Source organism: Aptenodytes patagonicus, chromosome 5 (genome assembly GCF_965638725.1).
Source record: "Aptenodytes patagonicus chromosome 5, bAptPat1.pri.cur, whole genome shotgun sequence".
NCBI lineage: Eukaryota > Metazoa > Chordata > Aves > Sphenisciformes > Spheniscidae > Aptenodytes > Aptenodytes patagonicus.
Genome location: NC_134953.1, coordinates 68,225,189 through 68,241,779, shown reverse-complemented (window position 1 = coordinate 68,241,779; position 16,591 = coordinate 68,225,189). Strand labels below are relative to the sequence as shown.

General features: G+C 40.6%; 1 protein-coding gene across 1 annotated transcript in view; it reads right to left on the bottom strand.

Annotated features, from left to right (window-relative positions):
• The window catches only part of EIF2B3 (eukaryotic translation initiation factor 2B subunit gamma), a 103,228-nt gene that overhangs the window by 30,198 nt on the left and 56,439 nt on the right, over nucleotides 1–16,591 (bottom strand). Inside the window, exons 7-8 of the mRNA XM_076340328.1 lie at nucleotides 1,630–1,760; nucleotides 790–983 (exon numbers count right to left, since the gene is read on the bottom strand). Coding sequence (XP_076196443.1) covers nucleotides 790–983; nucleotides 1,630–1,760 — 325 coding nt within the window. The remainder of the gene's footprint in view (nucleotides 1–789; nucleotides 984–1,629; nucleotides 1,761–16,591) is intronic.

Sequence of the window (16,591 nt, the reverse complement as noted above, 5' to 3'; positions counted from 1 at the left end):
CTTCAAAACTAGAGGAAACTATCCACTCCTGATAGGAACGAAGTTCATCACTAGCAGAGTGAAGTGAGAACTTGTACATTGCATCAGCCAGTGCGTAAAAAAAAACACCAAAAAAACCCCCAAACATATTAAAAGCTTTTAATCATTGGCTCATTAACTAGTACAGGATTTCTCTAATCCTCCCCTGTGATAATTTATTTTATGAATTGTCAGTAGTGTGAAAGTGAAAGCTACAACAGATCAACATTTCACCTCTGTGTTTACCTGGAGTGCCACTGTAGTGAAACCTGTTCATAAAATAATTCTTTCACAATGGAAAGCATTAGGCAATTTGAATGTATGGGTAGTTTAAGTCTTCCTGCAAATCTTTAATAACCTTTGTCATTATCACTTAGATAAACATCTCTTAGGAAGAGGCCAGTCAGAACTGATCTTGCTTTTAGGACATGGAGGACATTGATTAGATGATCTATCAAAGCTACTTCCAGCCTCATTTTCCACACTTCTTGGCTCTTTGGCTGCAGGTCTTGCCACCCCCAAAAAACAGAAGCGTGTGTGGGGTGGGGGTTTTCTTAGCTAAATCAAAGCTATGGAGCAAATTAGTGACAGAACTGTTTCCTGGCCTCATGTCCCTATCCAGCAACCAGTAGGGTGATGGGCCTAGATAACATGGCACTGGTTCAATTCCCACACACTGCTCAGCTGTATCGCTGGCAGCCACCCCTGGAGGCTAAAATGTCCCATAAACTACTGCTGTATTCCCACGTGGCAGTTCTGTATTTTTCTCACCTGTCGGTTAGCTTCAATATACAACCCAAGAGTATTCACTCGGTAGCACAGTCCCTCTTTCATTATATGGACGTAGCAGCGCACTTTTCCTTCATAGAGAGTTTCATTCATATCTCCTCTATGATCATTCCAACAAGAGTTATCTGGAGCAGGTTTCAGCAAGCTATTATCTTCCTTTATGAAGCTATAAATGTCTGGAGAACACACACATGCGTGGAGTTAGACAGGATTTAATGAAATACTTTCTGAAGAGGAATACTATTAAAATACTGTTGGTGAAGGGAAACCTTTGCCTCACATCATCTGAATGGCTAGATACTTAGCAATCATTAACAGATTTTATCACATGTAGTGAGTAAGTGCTTATTTTTATCCTGCAGGTGGGAACCAAGGGATCAGGACAGATACAATGTTTTGCCCAAGGTCACACAAGGAGACAACAGAAATGCTAAAAATAAATTCCAAGATCTGAGATCTTGTCCAGTTCCCAGTGCAGGGAGGTTAAGGCTTAGTCTGTTGCCCTACGCAATTTTAGGAACTCCCTCCTAAAATTACGTTTTCAAAAGTGCATTTACCTATACTGTATTCCAGAAGAAAAAATATAGAGCACCTAGCCGATTTGCTCTTGATTTACACCAAAATAAGGGAGGACAAAAATATTTATATAATGCACAATAGTGTTTGAAAAAGAAATCTACTATAATCTTTGGTATCATCAAGTATAAGAAGAAAAAAAATCCCTGAACTAGTGTTTCAGGCTAATTCTGTACTCTACCCAATAATTCAGCCGTAGCATATGGGCTTTAAAACCTTCATCAAATCTTTGATACTTGTACTGACCTAGGGATGCTTGTTCTTTTTTCTTTTGGTCCTCTTCTTTATTGTCTAGTCCTTGCTGCAATGACGGAGGAGAAGAGAACTGTTTCCTAACCAGATGTGGAATCAGTTCACTCCGGAGAGATGTGATTGTCCTGGGGAAGGAGAAGCACATGTGAAGTCCATGAATGCTAAAACTTACATGTCTTCATTTTCTTTGCATAACATTATGAGACATTTTGAACATTTTTCATGAGAACTAATCAAAATGCCAGGTACTCCAAGATATCTGGCACTAATCACATGCTTCCTTAATGCACTACAATATAAGGAAGATTCAAAATAAGGAAAAAGCTTCATCTTCAGAACTAACTCCCCTGTATTTTAACAGAGATGCCTATAATTTAATATGGCATCACCCTGCAGTTAGTGCTTCTGTGCAGATGGAATGCAGAACAGTACCAACATCCTAATGACAACAACTGAAATCCACTTTACGTGGCTTAAAAAATGGCATCAATTGACAGGAAAAGAGAGAATAAAGTGCCTATAGACGAAAAACCAAAGAAGCTCCTTTTCTTTGTGACAAAAAAAATGGAAAAGCTCAAGGATATCTGAAATATCTGATCCTTAAATGAAACTATTTATGACACAGACATTAATGCTGTCCTCCTGCTCACATGAAACATCAAGAACATTTTAAAGACTCAGTTCTTTAACCAAGAAAATCAATACATTTTAACAAGTTTAGGTCCCAAGAGTTTCACGCTCTTTAGATGCCCCAATCCAAAATACATCAGTCAACAGAAAGTTTCCAAAGGCTTCAGCTGGCGATACACCCATCTTCCCCATGTACAGATTTCAACTTTTATTACATTCATTTGACACCCCAATAGTAGGAGGCAGAGAAATTACATGAGGGGTTTGTGATAAAGCAGGGACTTGACCCCAAGTCACCTATGCCTTAAACAAGGGCCCCGATCACTAGGTTATCTTTCCTCTTGCACTGATTTATACATTACAATGAATCAAGAAAAAACCCTACCCAACAGACAAATATAAATGTTGAAAGTCTACTGTACAATGGGATTATAACTCTGGTAATTTAATTTTGACTATTAGAAGATAATTTTATTTTTCAATAAAGTATTTGGAAAAAAAACCCAAATCAATAGTTTTTAAAGTTGGAGTGCATGAGATGCAGTCTTAAAAAAGCTTTATTGTTGTTGTTTCATTATTTTAACAATGTGCATTTAGTTACTGAATTGTGGATTATTTAAAATAGTGCTTGGGAAAATCATGCGGAAAATGAACTCAAACTTGGCATGTATAAGAGGAAGTGCTAAACTTCAGAGAAAGGATTGGGAGAATTAACACAGCGAGCTTGGCTAGAGGAACTCAACAAATGATAACCTGCAAAGAAAGAGGCATTATTTAGAATGGAAGACAGCAAAACTAGGAACTAACTATAGGTTAAATTAAAAAAGGAAAGTACTAGAATGAGTCTCCTGAAAGTGATTTTGGTTGGCAAAATCTCTACCAAAGGGGGATCTTAAACAGTTCAAACTTTAAGAAACATACAGCTCATAACTGGCCCGGGCTCCTGTTCAGGTCAATGATAGTGAAACAGACAAAGGACCAAGACAGTCTTTTCTGTCTCTAACTTCGATGGGAAGATTCAGATGTGATCACCAGTTCAGCCCTATGAACAAATACAGTGTTTTCCTTTTTCTTGACAAACTTTTCCTTCAGTTCTCAACTGTAGGTTGTGCACATCCTCCGTCCTGCAGTGGGATGATCCAACCCATCCCAGATCTGAAATTCTGCTTTTATTTTTTATTACAGACAAGGAAAAGCTCTAGTCTTCAGTCTCTCCTCCTTGAAAATAAGACTATAATCACCTTCAGATAGCTGTATTTCAGGAACTAATGAAGCAAAACACTTCATTCTTTAATCACCAAATCTCTCCCTGCTAACCACTTACAGGCGCGCTCTGCCACGGCCGTCCTAGCCCCGCGCTCCGACACACGTGTGGCTGTGCAGATGGGCAGTTTACTAGCTTACAATGTTTGCCTGCAGCTGTGCCATTCAGCAATGATTTCCTGCTTGGGTTTTATACTCCATCCAAACCCGACAATCCTGCGTTTCCCTCAGAGGCTGGCCATGGCATTTATAAGATATATTACCTATAAAATAGCCAAGTATTTGGCAGTCTTAAATAGTCTGATGCAGAGGACAACACAACATGGTAGGAAATGAAAGCAGTGGAAAGGGGGAAAGACAAAGTTTTGCCTGGTTTTCAATGGTTTACTCTTTCTTGGCCAAACTCCTGAAGCTTTCCTGCAGTTCTCTGAAGGGCTAGCCACATTCCTTTGGCAAAGGTGGAGTAAATCTCCGGGTCATCCATAAGATGTGGCTCAGAAACACACCCTTCTTACTGGAAAAGGAAAAGCAGGAAGGTTTGCCTTCGCTTGCTGTTTAAGCAGAATTTATATGCGACATTAAAGGAATTTGCCTTTGGAAAGTATTAAAAAATATGCAGTAAGGCACTCAGTGACAAAAATTTGGGAATTTTTTGTGACAGATCTGGCAAATGTGGATATACGACGTGATAGCGTGAGAATATTATCTGACTGTCAACAGTGGGGGAAACCAAACATCTGGCTGGGACTAGGAAAGGAATTTAAACCAAAGGAGGCATAGGACTGAAGACCCTTCATCAAGAGGGAAAAAAATTAGCAGGAGTTTGGAAGAACCAACCAGCCTGTAACCTAGATTAAGGAGAAAACAAACCAAAAAGATTGCTGGTCTAGTGTGTTAAAAATTCTTACAATCAAATCCTGAACTACACGTGCCTATATTAAGAAGAAATAAGTGTAAGACTGTATATGCTGAAGAAAGCAGTCTTTTTTTATTATCTTCAGGTTTTGAAACTTGGCATCACCCTCGTTTCTAAGCTTGTTATTTTCTTTAGCACCAAGAAGTAAAAATGAAATACCCACTGAGATCAACACAAGGAAAAATCTACTATGACCAGGAGAAAGAAAGTGGGAAGGTGGGCAGAAGGAGAGGAGGGGACACAAAATTTTGGCAGAAATCCAGTTCTAAGCCAAATTGGAGTAACCATGTTCTGACACCTCACAGGAAAATCCAGACGGTAGAGAGGATAAAAACGAACATGCTTTTGAGAAGCATTTGCCAAAATAAACATGCTTTCATAAATTCCAGCTCAAGTGATGAGCCTTTTTCGTGATCTTTCATTCCCCAAAATTTGATTTTTGAAGTGATATCTGTCTGTTTTCACCTCGACAGAAAGTAGCAGGTTTTCAATTAAACAGCCAAAGATTAAGAGTGCGGTTAAATTGCTGCCTGTAAAGGAAGGGGGGACTAATCCCTGCAGCACCTTATGTGGCTTCAGTCCCGTGAGAACAACGGGAGATGGCAGCAATTGTGAAAGGGGTCGGTTCTGATCACATTTTAAGCATATAAAAATTAGAATTATATCTGGGACGGAATCCTCCATTCACACAGCAGGTCTCAACAAAGGGGGATATTGGCAAGAGACAGCGCATACGTCAGGGAAATGAAGACAACAGGGCAGTTGAAATTCATGGTGCATGTGCAAGAAACAGCTGGGAATTCAAGAGAAGATAAAATTTTTAAAAAACAAAGGAACCCCCTGCAAAAGTCTATATTAAATGTATCTACTAACTCAGAGCACACATCAGTCATTTGCAGTCAGCTCTGCAGACTGTAGATTCAGACCTAGCCATTATAAACCTAGGATATTCAAGGTTAATTTTATTTAAAACCTAAAACATTAAGGTACAAAAATGGATACTTGGTCAAACAACTGTAACTTTACCAAGTACTATCACCATCAGAGAGAAATCAGTACCATGCCTTTAGAATCCCTTTATCTTCGGACCCTGTGCACTACGATGTCTTCCCAGTGTTCCTGGGATTTTTGCATGATGGCAAGAGCACAGATAAGGTTTGTGCTAAATTAAAAATTTTTACTTGTGAAGAACATTAAAGTTTCATATTTAAACACAGCTATGCAGAAGTTTTCAGTGAGTTTTAACCACAAATGAAATTAGAACAGTCTGTGATATGGCAGAATTAAGTTTGTATCTATCTATGTATATTATATTATATTGTATTATATTATATTACATTACATACATTACAGCCCACAGAGGGCCAACTTTTACTTGTTGCTGAAATGTAACTGCCTCTGGGATGAAGGGAAGCTTATTGAAACTTAAGTAAGAAATGAAAAACAATGGAGCCAACTGAAACACAAGAAGAGTTTTGGGGAAAAAAAACAAATGTTGATCATCTAAACGTAAAAAAAAAAAAAAATCATAATTATGCTTCAATGGGCTGTGATTTCTGCTCTTAGACATACATGTGGCTGGAGACCGTGTCTTTCATATGACACAGAAAATAATGGTTCTGACCAATACTGGTAAAGAAAAAATGTCATCAAATATTATATAATAATAATAGAGTCTATTTAAGTCTAAGTTTAGGTGACCTTTCAAAACTCCAGGTACCAGGAGGTGCTGTTTGGCTTGACCCACAGCAGGAATGGGAGCATCCACAGCTTTTATTTCCTGCAGCTAGTTCTCACTAGCTTCAGACACCCTGAACACAACTGTCAGTTCCATTTACTGGCTGTCATTCATTTTCATTTTCCATGTTTAATGTTAAACACCATAAAACGGTATTAATGAGTATTAGCATTCTAATATCCTCCCTGTTTTATTAATATGTGATGAAGCATGAAATCTACCATTGCTGTCAGCACCCACCTGTGAAATCTGCTGTTACTTTCCATGGGCTAGTTGCAGGGGACCTCCCTTGCTATCATTATTAGCACAATCAGCCACATCTACAGGTGCAGATAGTATTCGTGATTCCCCACTACAAACAAGCAGATTATTAGCCCTTTTATACCTACTTTTGCCTTTTTTTTTTTTAAACAGGCTAATGTTAGCTCTTGTATGACTATGCAAGCATACAGTGGGCTGGGTTCTGATCTTCGCTCCATGGCCTTCAACAGAGATTCTTCAGATCACATCAAAAGGAGAACATGAGGCTGTATTTCAGACTGGTGCTCATAATTAACATTAGAAATGTATACATAAATACAACCAAACAAATCCTAAGGCACTTATAGTTTTGGCCAAAAAGAAGTTGCATGTTTATGCAGAACAATAAAGATGTAAGAAAAAGGGAGGGAGAAAGAAAAAAAAAAAAAAAAAGAGGGTGTGTTGGAAGAAAGAGAAAAGTTAATTCTGAACCCTGTAGGTACATAGTTCATGGTTCTCATCGCTTAAAGGATAAAGCCAAATAACATTTAAAAATTCCATGTAAGCTGGGAGCTCTCTTGTTGAATCTCAACGTTATTTTCTCCTGATCCTTTGATGGAGATTAAAAATTTCCATGTGAATACAAAGAAAGAAACAACAGTTACTCTGAGATTTTTTCCCCGAGCGTTTAATGCTCTAAACTAGAGCAGCCAGCCACCATTCCCATCTCCTCCCCCCTCCTTAAAGAAAAAAAAAGTCAACTCACTTTGAAGAAAAGACAAAACAGGGTCAGGGCAAGGGGGATTAGGGAAATGATATTTATATCATGGACCAAATTAAAATGTCAATGCAAGAGGCAGGCAAACAGCCCTTGCCACATATATACACCAGGCATGTTTCCTCAAGGAAACAGGAAAGAGATTTGAAAAGAGTTAATGCAGTCCTGAGTTAATACCACCTGCCTCAGACTCACCACCACTTAAAAGACAGTGTTTGGGTCCATTTCCCACAATGCGGTTTTAACAAGCACAATGGAAAAAGCAATTACAGGCCTTTTCCCCTTCTTCTCACTGATTCACTGCTAAAAATGCTGGAATTTCTGAGACATGCTAAGAATGTGGAGAAAGCAGACAAGGACTATGTACAAAAGGAAAAAATATCAAATGATAAATTTATAGGGTGTGCCACATCCCTGCAGAAGGCTAATTCTGCCCTCGTATCTTGCAATAATCTTTTTGCCTTTGTTTGGTGTACCCAAGACCAATTACAATAACAGAAAACTCCAAAGTAACCAGGCAAGCCAATAAACTACCAGGCAATTACTTGTGCCTAATTCAATAACCTGCAACACCAATCATAGCATCAAACAGATGTTATTTCTTGCTATGTTCTATTTGTCCTGTTCTACTCTCAAAATTTCTATCACAAAAAGAGTAAATATATTTCTCATCCCCCCAATTTCATATTAATTACTTAATTGTCAGTGTGTCTTATTATTTTTGGAGCTAAAAGCCTATGGAGAAGGCAAGGAAACTTTGAGAAATGTTCTACTAAAATGTAATTCCACATGACCGCATTTGTGCTTCATTTGTGTTTCCATACTATTTTCTAACCAAAACCTTTAAGCCAGACAGCAACCTACTCCCAACACTCATAACAGCGTGCGTGACAATATTTCAAAAGCCACTGCAGAGCAAGCTGGTACAACTGCAAAGCTTTGCTTTGCAGGCTCAAGTTTATGAATGACTTCCCAAACCTGCAGAATCACCACCGAAATCCCTCCATTCTGGATGATGGAGGGAAAGCAGAAGACGACACGCAAGTGACAGTCATAGGCACCATAATGCAGAGCGGATCCACATCAAAGTATGGAAGGGATGGTATGGATGCAAACCACATAAAAAGCTCAAGTTCCACCAAGTCTGGATGCACTTAAAGGAGCAGGGATCTAACTGCCACTTCTGCCAAAAAACCCTTTGGGAAACAAGGCAGCTTTCTGAAAAATTGACCACAGAAATTAAAACTCCTCAATTACATACTAAATGCTTTGAAAGTGTGCACGCATTCAGCTCGGGTCATCTAAGTAACCTTAACTCTGCCCACTCGCCAAAGACAGGAACACCCCACAGCTCCCAACTAATACAGCTTTTGCACGGGAATGCCAGCAAGTTTAGACATTTTTAGAACTTCTCTCTGACCAAAAGTCTCTGAGGCCATCGGAGGCCACCCAGGGTGTTTGGCAGGTTGTACATGCTGCTGAGGAATGGATCTCATTCATTCCCAGACAGCATCCCATTCTTCTAAAACAAGCGCACCTGCACCAAATGTGATTCCTTGCCAGAACTCATCTTTCCCCATTCTCTCCCACCTCCGCCTTTGCAGCCATCTGTGTCTGAGTTACTAACTCTTTTCTAAATGCCTTTGAAATTAGGCTCCTTTTCTGAAAAGTGCCTCGAACAGAGGCATTCTGAAAATATGCCTAAACACACACGTGCATATGATGCATTTGATAAAGTTGACGTGTATCCATAAAACTGATGAACTATGTAAACTTTAGGTGCACAAGTATATGTTTAGACAGATAGATTTAAACGCTTCAGACTTGTCCGTATAAAGCATGTGTCAAAAAATGTAGACATGGCTGTAGCTTCACGTGGGTAAGCTCTTTCACCCTGCTCCACTGAGGCTGCATTGAAGGCACCGTAGATGTCCACATCACTTTGCTCTGTTTCTCCATGCAGATACCGTGCTTGGTAGTCTGCAACCAAATAGACCCACTCTCAGTTTGACTTAACAACATGCCTATTCTTTCAGCAGTCTGGGAGATAAACTGGAAGCTCTGGTGTGTAACTCAGTCCTGCTTCCACCTGTACAAGTCCCATTTCTACATCCTTCTCCCCAGCAATCATTCTACCTTATTTAATTCCTATCCTCACTATTGATTACTAATCCTTGCTCCACCCCTCCCTGTAGGACAACTCTTCTGTTCTCTCTACTGTGGCATTTTCAACATGTTCTACTGTCCTGTGATAAGACTAAATTTCTTTTTTTGTGACTTTACCCTTTCTTGAAGAACTTTAAGATGGAGTACTGTGTCCAGCTCTGGAACCCCTGGCATAAGAAAGACACAGACCTATCAGAGCGCGTCCAGAAGAGGGCCACAAAAATGATCAGGGGGATGGAACACCTCTCCTGTGAAGAAAGGCTGAGAGAGTTGGGGTTGTTCAGCCTAGAGAAGAGAAGGCTTCGGGGAGATCTTATTGCAGCCTATTAGTGCTTAAAGGGGGCTTATAAAAAAGATGGCGGCAGACTGTTTAGCAGCGCCTGTTGCGACACGACAAGGGGGAATGGCTTTAAACTAAAGGGGGGTAGATTTAGACTAGCTATAAGGAAGAAATTTTTTACGCTGAGGGTGGTGAAACACTGGCACAGGTTGCCCAGAGGGGTGGTGGATGCCCCATCCCTGGAAACATTCAAGGTCAGGTTGGACAGGGCTCTGAGCAACCTGATCTGGTTGATATGTCCCTGCCCACAGCAGGGGGGTTGGACTGATGACCTTTAGAGGTCCCTTCCAACCCAAACTATTCTATGATTCTATGAAGCTTTTTGGCCAATGAATCCCATCTCTCTTCACAAGCCTACTTTTATTCATAATATTCATTCCAGGTGGTATTCATCCAGAAAGGTTTCGTGTAAAATGCTGCGTGTGCTACAGTTCATCTCTGCATCTTTGATTTAGGGAAATGTCGCTCCTCCTCCACATTCATGTCTTTGACTTCTTCAAAACTGGTAACTTAACTAGACAGCACTCAGCATTTCTCATAGACGGTGCTGTTGCTGTTTAAAATGCTATACTCCCTTTTTATTTTTTCACTTTAAGTGAAGCAATTTGTAGTTGCTCCACTTTGATTCAAGACAGTGTTCTAAGATCAGCCCTTACCTCATACTCTACCTACTTAAAATGTTATCTATTGATGATTCACTGACTTAATGAAGATACCTCTTAGCTACTCTATTCAGGCATGTGTGCCCTATCATCATTAGTAGCATTTATTCTCCCTTCTATATGCAGGAAGTTAAAAGTCTCCCATCACAGTAATTCAATGCAATAATAAAGTCGGCAACAGTGCTGTAGACATCTTTATTATTGTTCATGTTTCATTTGACTGGCTAAGGTACAATGAAATTTGACATTGAACTAACACCTAGAATACAAAAACTATGAGAAGTGGAATAGTAGTGAAACAATCACTATTTGCTCTCTTTCCCAAAAATTAAACTTGTGAGTAAAAGGGGACTCTCAGCATTTCAGAAGGATCAGTCAGTGACTGAAGTGGTGTGGAAGAGAAGAGATTTAGAAGCAAACCAGAGGGGAAAAAAGGAAAACGTTATCTTGAAAATTCTTGAAAGTTTCACAATCTTGGGGAGAAATTCAGATCATCTGAACAGAAAAATATAGGAGAATTATGTTTTCCACTGCAAGAGAAATATGCCATGGTATCACATATAAGGATTATATCCTCACAGGGAAATGTCCAGCAAGGTAAGATAATCATTTCACCCCAAGTATTATCTTGCATGCGAGTAGTGCTGTGTGGAAGAAAATGTACTGCACTGATGAAAGAATGCTTAGGATGATACTGTCCAAGTGGCAATGACTTAAGGAAAAAAAAGAAAAAAAGCGCACATAGATGGACAAAAGAATCATCATTCCTCCTTGATTCAAAACCCACATCTCATATGAAGACAAAAGTCAATTTGGCTGAAGGCTACCCAAGGAAACTGCAACTGCATAAAACTGGAAAAAATAGTTAACAATTTTTAATGTTTATTATCAGATCAGAGCAAGCCCAGCTGAGGCCACCAAGAGGGCCAGGAGCACATGACGCAGGAAGAGAAGCTGGGGGAGCTGGGTTTGTTCGGCTTGGAGGAGAGAAGGCTGCAGGGGGATCTGATTACAGTTTTCCACTACCAAAAGTGAAGCAATATAGAAGACAGCCAGACTTTTCCAAGAGGTGCACAGTAAAGGGGCAAGACGCAATGGATGCAAGCTGCAACACGGGAAATTCCAGTTGGGACATAAAGAAAACAACTTTTCAGTGAATGGTACAGTCCTGGGACAAGGCCCAGTCTCCATCCTTCGAGATTTTCAAAACTCAACTGCAAAAAAAACCCCAGAGCAACACAAAAGTTAGCCCTACTTTGAGCAGGAAGTTGGGCTAGAGACTGTTAGAGGTCCCTCCCCAACCTAAATTTTTCTATGATTCCATAATATTTGCACTGACATTTGAATGACCTTTTTCATGTCCTCCCTACATTCACTTTTCACAGGGAGTCCAAGAGGTCATTATCTGATGCTATGAATCACACTTAGAGGACAAAATTAACAAATTTTAACATTTACTTTACAAAAATTTGCATTAGGAGCAGCTTACGTGCACAGAATACTGTGCTGTGACCAAGCATGCTTCGAGTATCTCAGGTACATGGCCACTATAGTGTATCATGGTCTCATAAAGAAAGATTTGCAGTTATTCATGAATTTAATCAGCTCCAATTCAGCACATCCAGAGATAGTCTTCTCCCAGGTAGTCCGCTAACAGGAAAAGGAATTTTATTTATTACAGAATTGATTTGCTGAAAATCATAATTTATTTAAATCTAGTTTGGATCATTAGGGTTTTTTCTCCTGAGGTTTTCAGGAGTGAGCTTGATTGGTACCATGGAAAGATAACGGTAATGATACTCTGGAGGAGGAGGACACCAACAAATTTCAAGTCTTGGCATTTCTAGTAAGGAGCAGAGAAAGCTCCAACAGCTGGATATGTTTGACAGGGAAAGGAAATGGGAAAGATAAATTGCCATTTCACATTCTAATAGATTAAATACACTAAGGAGGAGCTTGGGTTGGGTGGGAGGTTTTTTTGGTTTGGGTTTTTTTTTTTTTTCCTTTTCCTTGTTTGGAAAGCTACAATCTATTTGCCGCGTCTTCACACAGTATACTTCCTGTAGGAGCTATTTGTTTATTTACCCATTTTAATCACAAGGAAAGTATTCATTATAAAATCTCTCTTTACAGCAAAGGAGAAACCTTCCAGCCACACGGCTGACACATGTTAACTCGCAGGTATTCACAGAGCAGGTTCTGTTTTAAGCCATCTTTCAGGCAGCCACACAAAGACCACCAAAGCTGGGTGTTCAGCTCTGCCAGACCTCCCCCAGCCAGCAGCCCTTGCCAGGAAACACAGGTGACAGCCTGAATGATAAAAAGGCATTTAGAGGGGAAAAAGAAAAAATGCACTGGTTTAGTCTGGGCAGCACCTTAATATAAACCTGCAGGGGCCTTTGTGTACAGCATAGCACACAGCCATCCAAGCAGGAGCTTCAGAGCCAGTCACTCGCACCTCCAGTTTTCAAAGATCTCATACTGCCCCTGCCTTTTATCGGGTAGGAGAAGGGTGGCTCTGCTGCAGCTCTCCTCACAGCCACGGATCTCAGAATACAGAGCACTGAGACAGCAAACCTTCCTCTCCCCTCCTGGCGCTGGCCCACTTTCTGGACAGAGCAGAGGGGTGCAGAGAAGAGACACTTGCTCTGGGATTGCAGCTGAAACAGTTTGGAAAGGCAGAGCGCTATGACCTCACACGATTTGCTCTTATTTATTTCAGCAGTTAAAAAAAAAAAAAAAACCACCCCAGTGTTTAACTTTGCAAACAAATCATACTGACTTTGGCTATAAAGCTTACTGCACATTTGCTCAGTTCAGAGAAGAGTTTCTCTACTGGCGAATTCTGGCAGGCAGCTCTCCAGCCAGCGCTGGAAGAACTGCAGAAGAGCTCATTTGTTTCCTTAGCTCCAGCTCAGCATCTCGCAGGGGGCACCCCGAGAGGAGGGCTCCCCAGGGAAAGTGGATTTCTCTGGTGGCAAGCAAGACGTTAGCACTCAGCGTTCCCAGAACAAGGCACTGCGAACGCTTACTCAGACTTTTCGAAATAACCACAGCACTGCTGTTTATCATTCTTGTCTTTCCATCATTCTTCCTGGCCACAGACAGAGCTGCCCAGCTCCCAGGTGACTATACAATGGAAATGGTGGCTTTTTCTACACCCAACAATTAAGAAGTACTAGATTCAGGACAAAATGGTGATTTGCAAAACACATTATTAAACACAATAAAAATTTTACCTTGCTTTTAGGAGGAAGAGGGGGGGAAAAAAGGAGGAAGGACACCACAAAAGTATGTAAAATGTTCTAACATATAAGAGGAAGATGTGTGCTAACAACTTTGTTTTAGATATGTGGACATAATGTTTTGACATTAAGTCCAAAGATATCCTTATGTTAGAAAATGCAATTGCCACTCCGGTGCATAACAGAGAAGCCATAACATCTGAGCAAACACACAGTGGCATTTGCCTTCAGAAAAAATGAGATGACTGGCTTTCAGAGGTGGTGCAACTGGGGTGCGTATAGACAAATTGCCCAGCATTTCCTATTGTAGGTTTCTGTCTTCATCTGTTTGTAAACTTTGCCAAAGTTTAACTGTTTTGGCTGAAATTACCCATGCCAGGTGTTTGCCTCAAGCTGATTTTTTTTGGATAGCTTCATCAAAAATGTCTCAGCTATTTCCAAGAACAAAATTATGGAAAAATACTTTGTTTTGTCCATGTTAAAAATATTTCAGCTGCTCTGATGAAAAGCTCTTGCACTTCCATGCTTGCAATTTGGCACAAGGCTGCCTTTTCGTCAGGGCATTACATTTGTAAATATAAAAAGTGCCCATACTACATCAAGCTAAGTCTGAAAAACCACTGTTTGCACATGCTTGGAAGAGACCTGTTTTGCAGCTAAATTGTTTGAGTCCTTCTACGCTGGGCACGCTTCATTCTTTCTCTCTTTTTGCAAGGTAACTGGACTGCTCATGCACTATTCCACAGAGTAACAGAATATGCTCCAGGCCAAGGTTACAAAGACTGAGCTGGATATTTTTTGAAGTTTAGAGCATCCCATCTCCTTCTGGTGGCTAACCTGAAAGGCAATAAATCTATGTTGGTAACAGCTACTCCATTAGCAAGAGTCACAATAGCCTCACTGATTAATTCTAAAAGCGTCACATTCACATATACACACACACACACTCTTAAAAGAACATCAGGGTAACAGTTTGGGCACTCAAATTAAGAAAAGTTATAACTATGTTGCTTATACAACCTTAATTAAGACCTCATGTGTACACATTATGACACAATCCTTAAAAACACACTCACCTACTTTTCCTCTCCCCAATCTCCATCTCTTCTTCACCCAATGTAAAGATGGACTATGCCCTGGGGATGAATCAAGGTTGTGTAATGAGGCAGAAGAATGCCTGCCTCATTTGTTAGAACATGTGTGTTAAATGTACAAGGCAGAGGGCTGCGAGAGGAGAAAAGAACTGCTAATATTTAAGGCAAATGAATGATACCTGAAGAACTGATTTTTTTTTTTTCCTCCTAAAATCCCTTCTGTCAGAGGAGTTTACAGATGCTGCTGAATGCTGAACGTAAATCTAATTTCTGCAGGTTGCCACTGATTGTGTGCTTTTGATATGATCAGTGTCACCCTGTGACAGCTATCATCAATGGAGAAAAGATTCTTTCAACATTAAGAGCTCTCTGTATAACACTAAGGACTGAAAAATGGCATACTTAAGACAAAGATGCTTCAAACTTCAGCTCTTGCATGCCTTAATTTCCCCCTTTCAGAATGGGGAAAGACTGCTACTTCACTAATCAGGGTGCTGGAAAGACAGTTAATGAAGTGTGTGCAGAGCATTATAGTATCAGTGAAGAGCACCAAGAATCCAAAAGGAAAGTATTTACCTTATCTTCAGAACAAGGTTTAAAAAGCGAGCAGCAAGTAAGGCTAGTGCCCTTCAGGTGAACTACAGCAGTTACATACAATATTGAACAGTATCTCCTTCAGTGAGCATCTCAGGCCACAAATGAAGCAATACAATGGTCACAGAGGGAAAAAACCATACAGAGTCATATAACTGGAGACTGTACCATAATATGTGGCACATACAGAAGCAAAAGGTTGCACAGGGAGCCTCAGATGTGGCACTTCCTAACTGCCAAGTGCTTAACTTTGCAAAGTTAGTATTTTTAAATGTAGCTTTTCGTGTGCCCAACTTGTAACTAAGGTTTGATTAGCATATTCATGACAAGCTCTGCACTGATGAAATTTGACAAAAGTAATTTTTGGGAGGTAACAATAAGTAGGACCACATACTGCTTTGTTTTAGGCAGCCTTGATCTGGCTTCGAATTTTCTGGTCTACCTCAATGAGAGGTGAAAATGGCAGCCTCCACCTCTCTACAGGTTTCAGCTGCAAGCAGGGTGAAATCCTTACACATACAACAAATGTTGTCATCTGTACCTGCACAACTGACTGTGGGCACAATGCCATTCATGCACACACACACGCCATTCAAGCATATTACATACGCTTTTAAGCATATACACAGGATATATACAGAGACACACATTTTCAACACTTAAACTTCCAAAGCAAGTTTGAATTTTCCACATTAAAACTTTACAGGGGAAGGGGTTGCTTTATATCTATCTCCCTCCTCGCCCTCCCCCACATCAGGTATCTTGTTTCACCAAGCTACAGCTTTAGAAATATTCTGGAAAAACAGAACACAAACTACCATGCAATTTCACTTTGATCACATTTCTTCTGCTAGCAGCTTTGCTGGGATTGTTAGCAAGCAAAATGTCAGCACACAGTAAAGAAATATCAGTGCATGCCTGTGCAACACACCAGGCTCACAAAGCACAGGCCTAGATCCTGCCCTCCGCTACAGATGAAGTTCACAGGGGAAAGGGAATAAGGACTCTCTTCTTCCATCTGCCCTGAATGCAGCAGCGAGGCAGAATTCCAACCTAGCACTCAGGAGAGTGCCAAAAAAGGGACTGGCTACTGTGCTGGCTGCCACCCCAGGGCCCCAGGGGTGTGAGGCCCGCCAGCTGTGGGGTGGAGCCGTGCCCCCAGCCAGCTACAGCCTCTGCTTCTGTCTAGCCTGCTGGCTCGGCTCATGTAATGATCGTTTTAAGAAAAGCAATATTGTGCAGTTCATCACGCGGTGCAGGTGTTCACCTTCAACTATCCCTGCCCTGTGC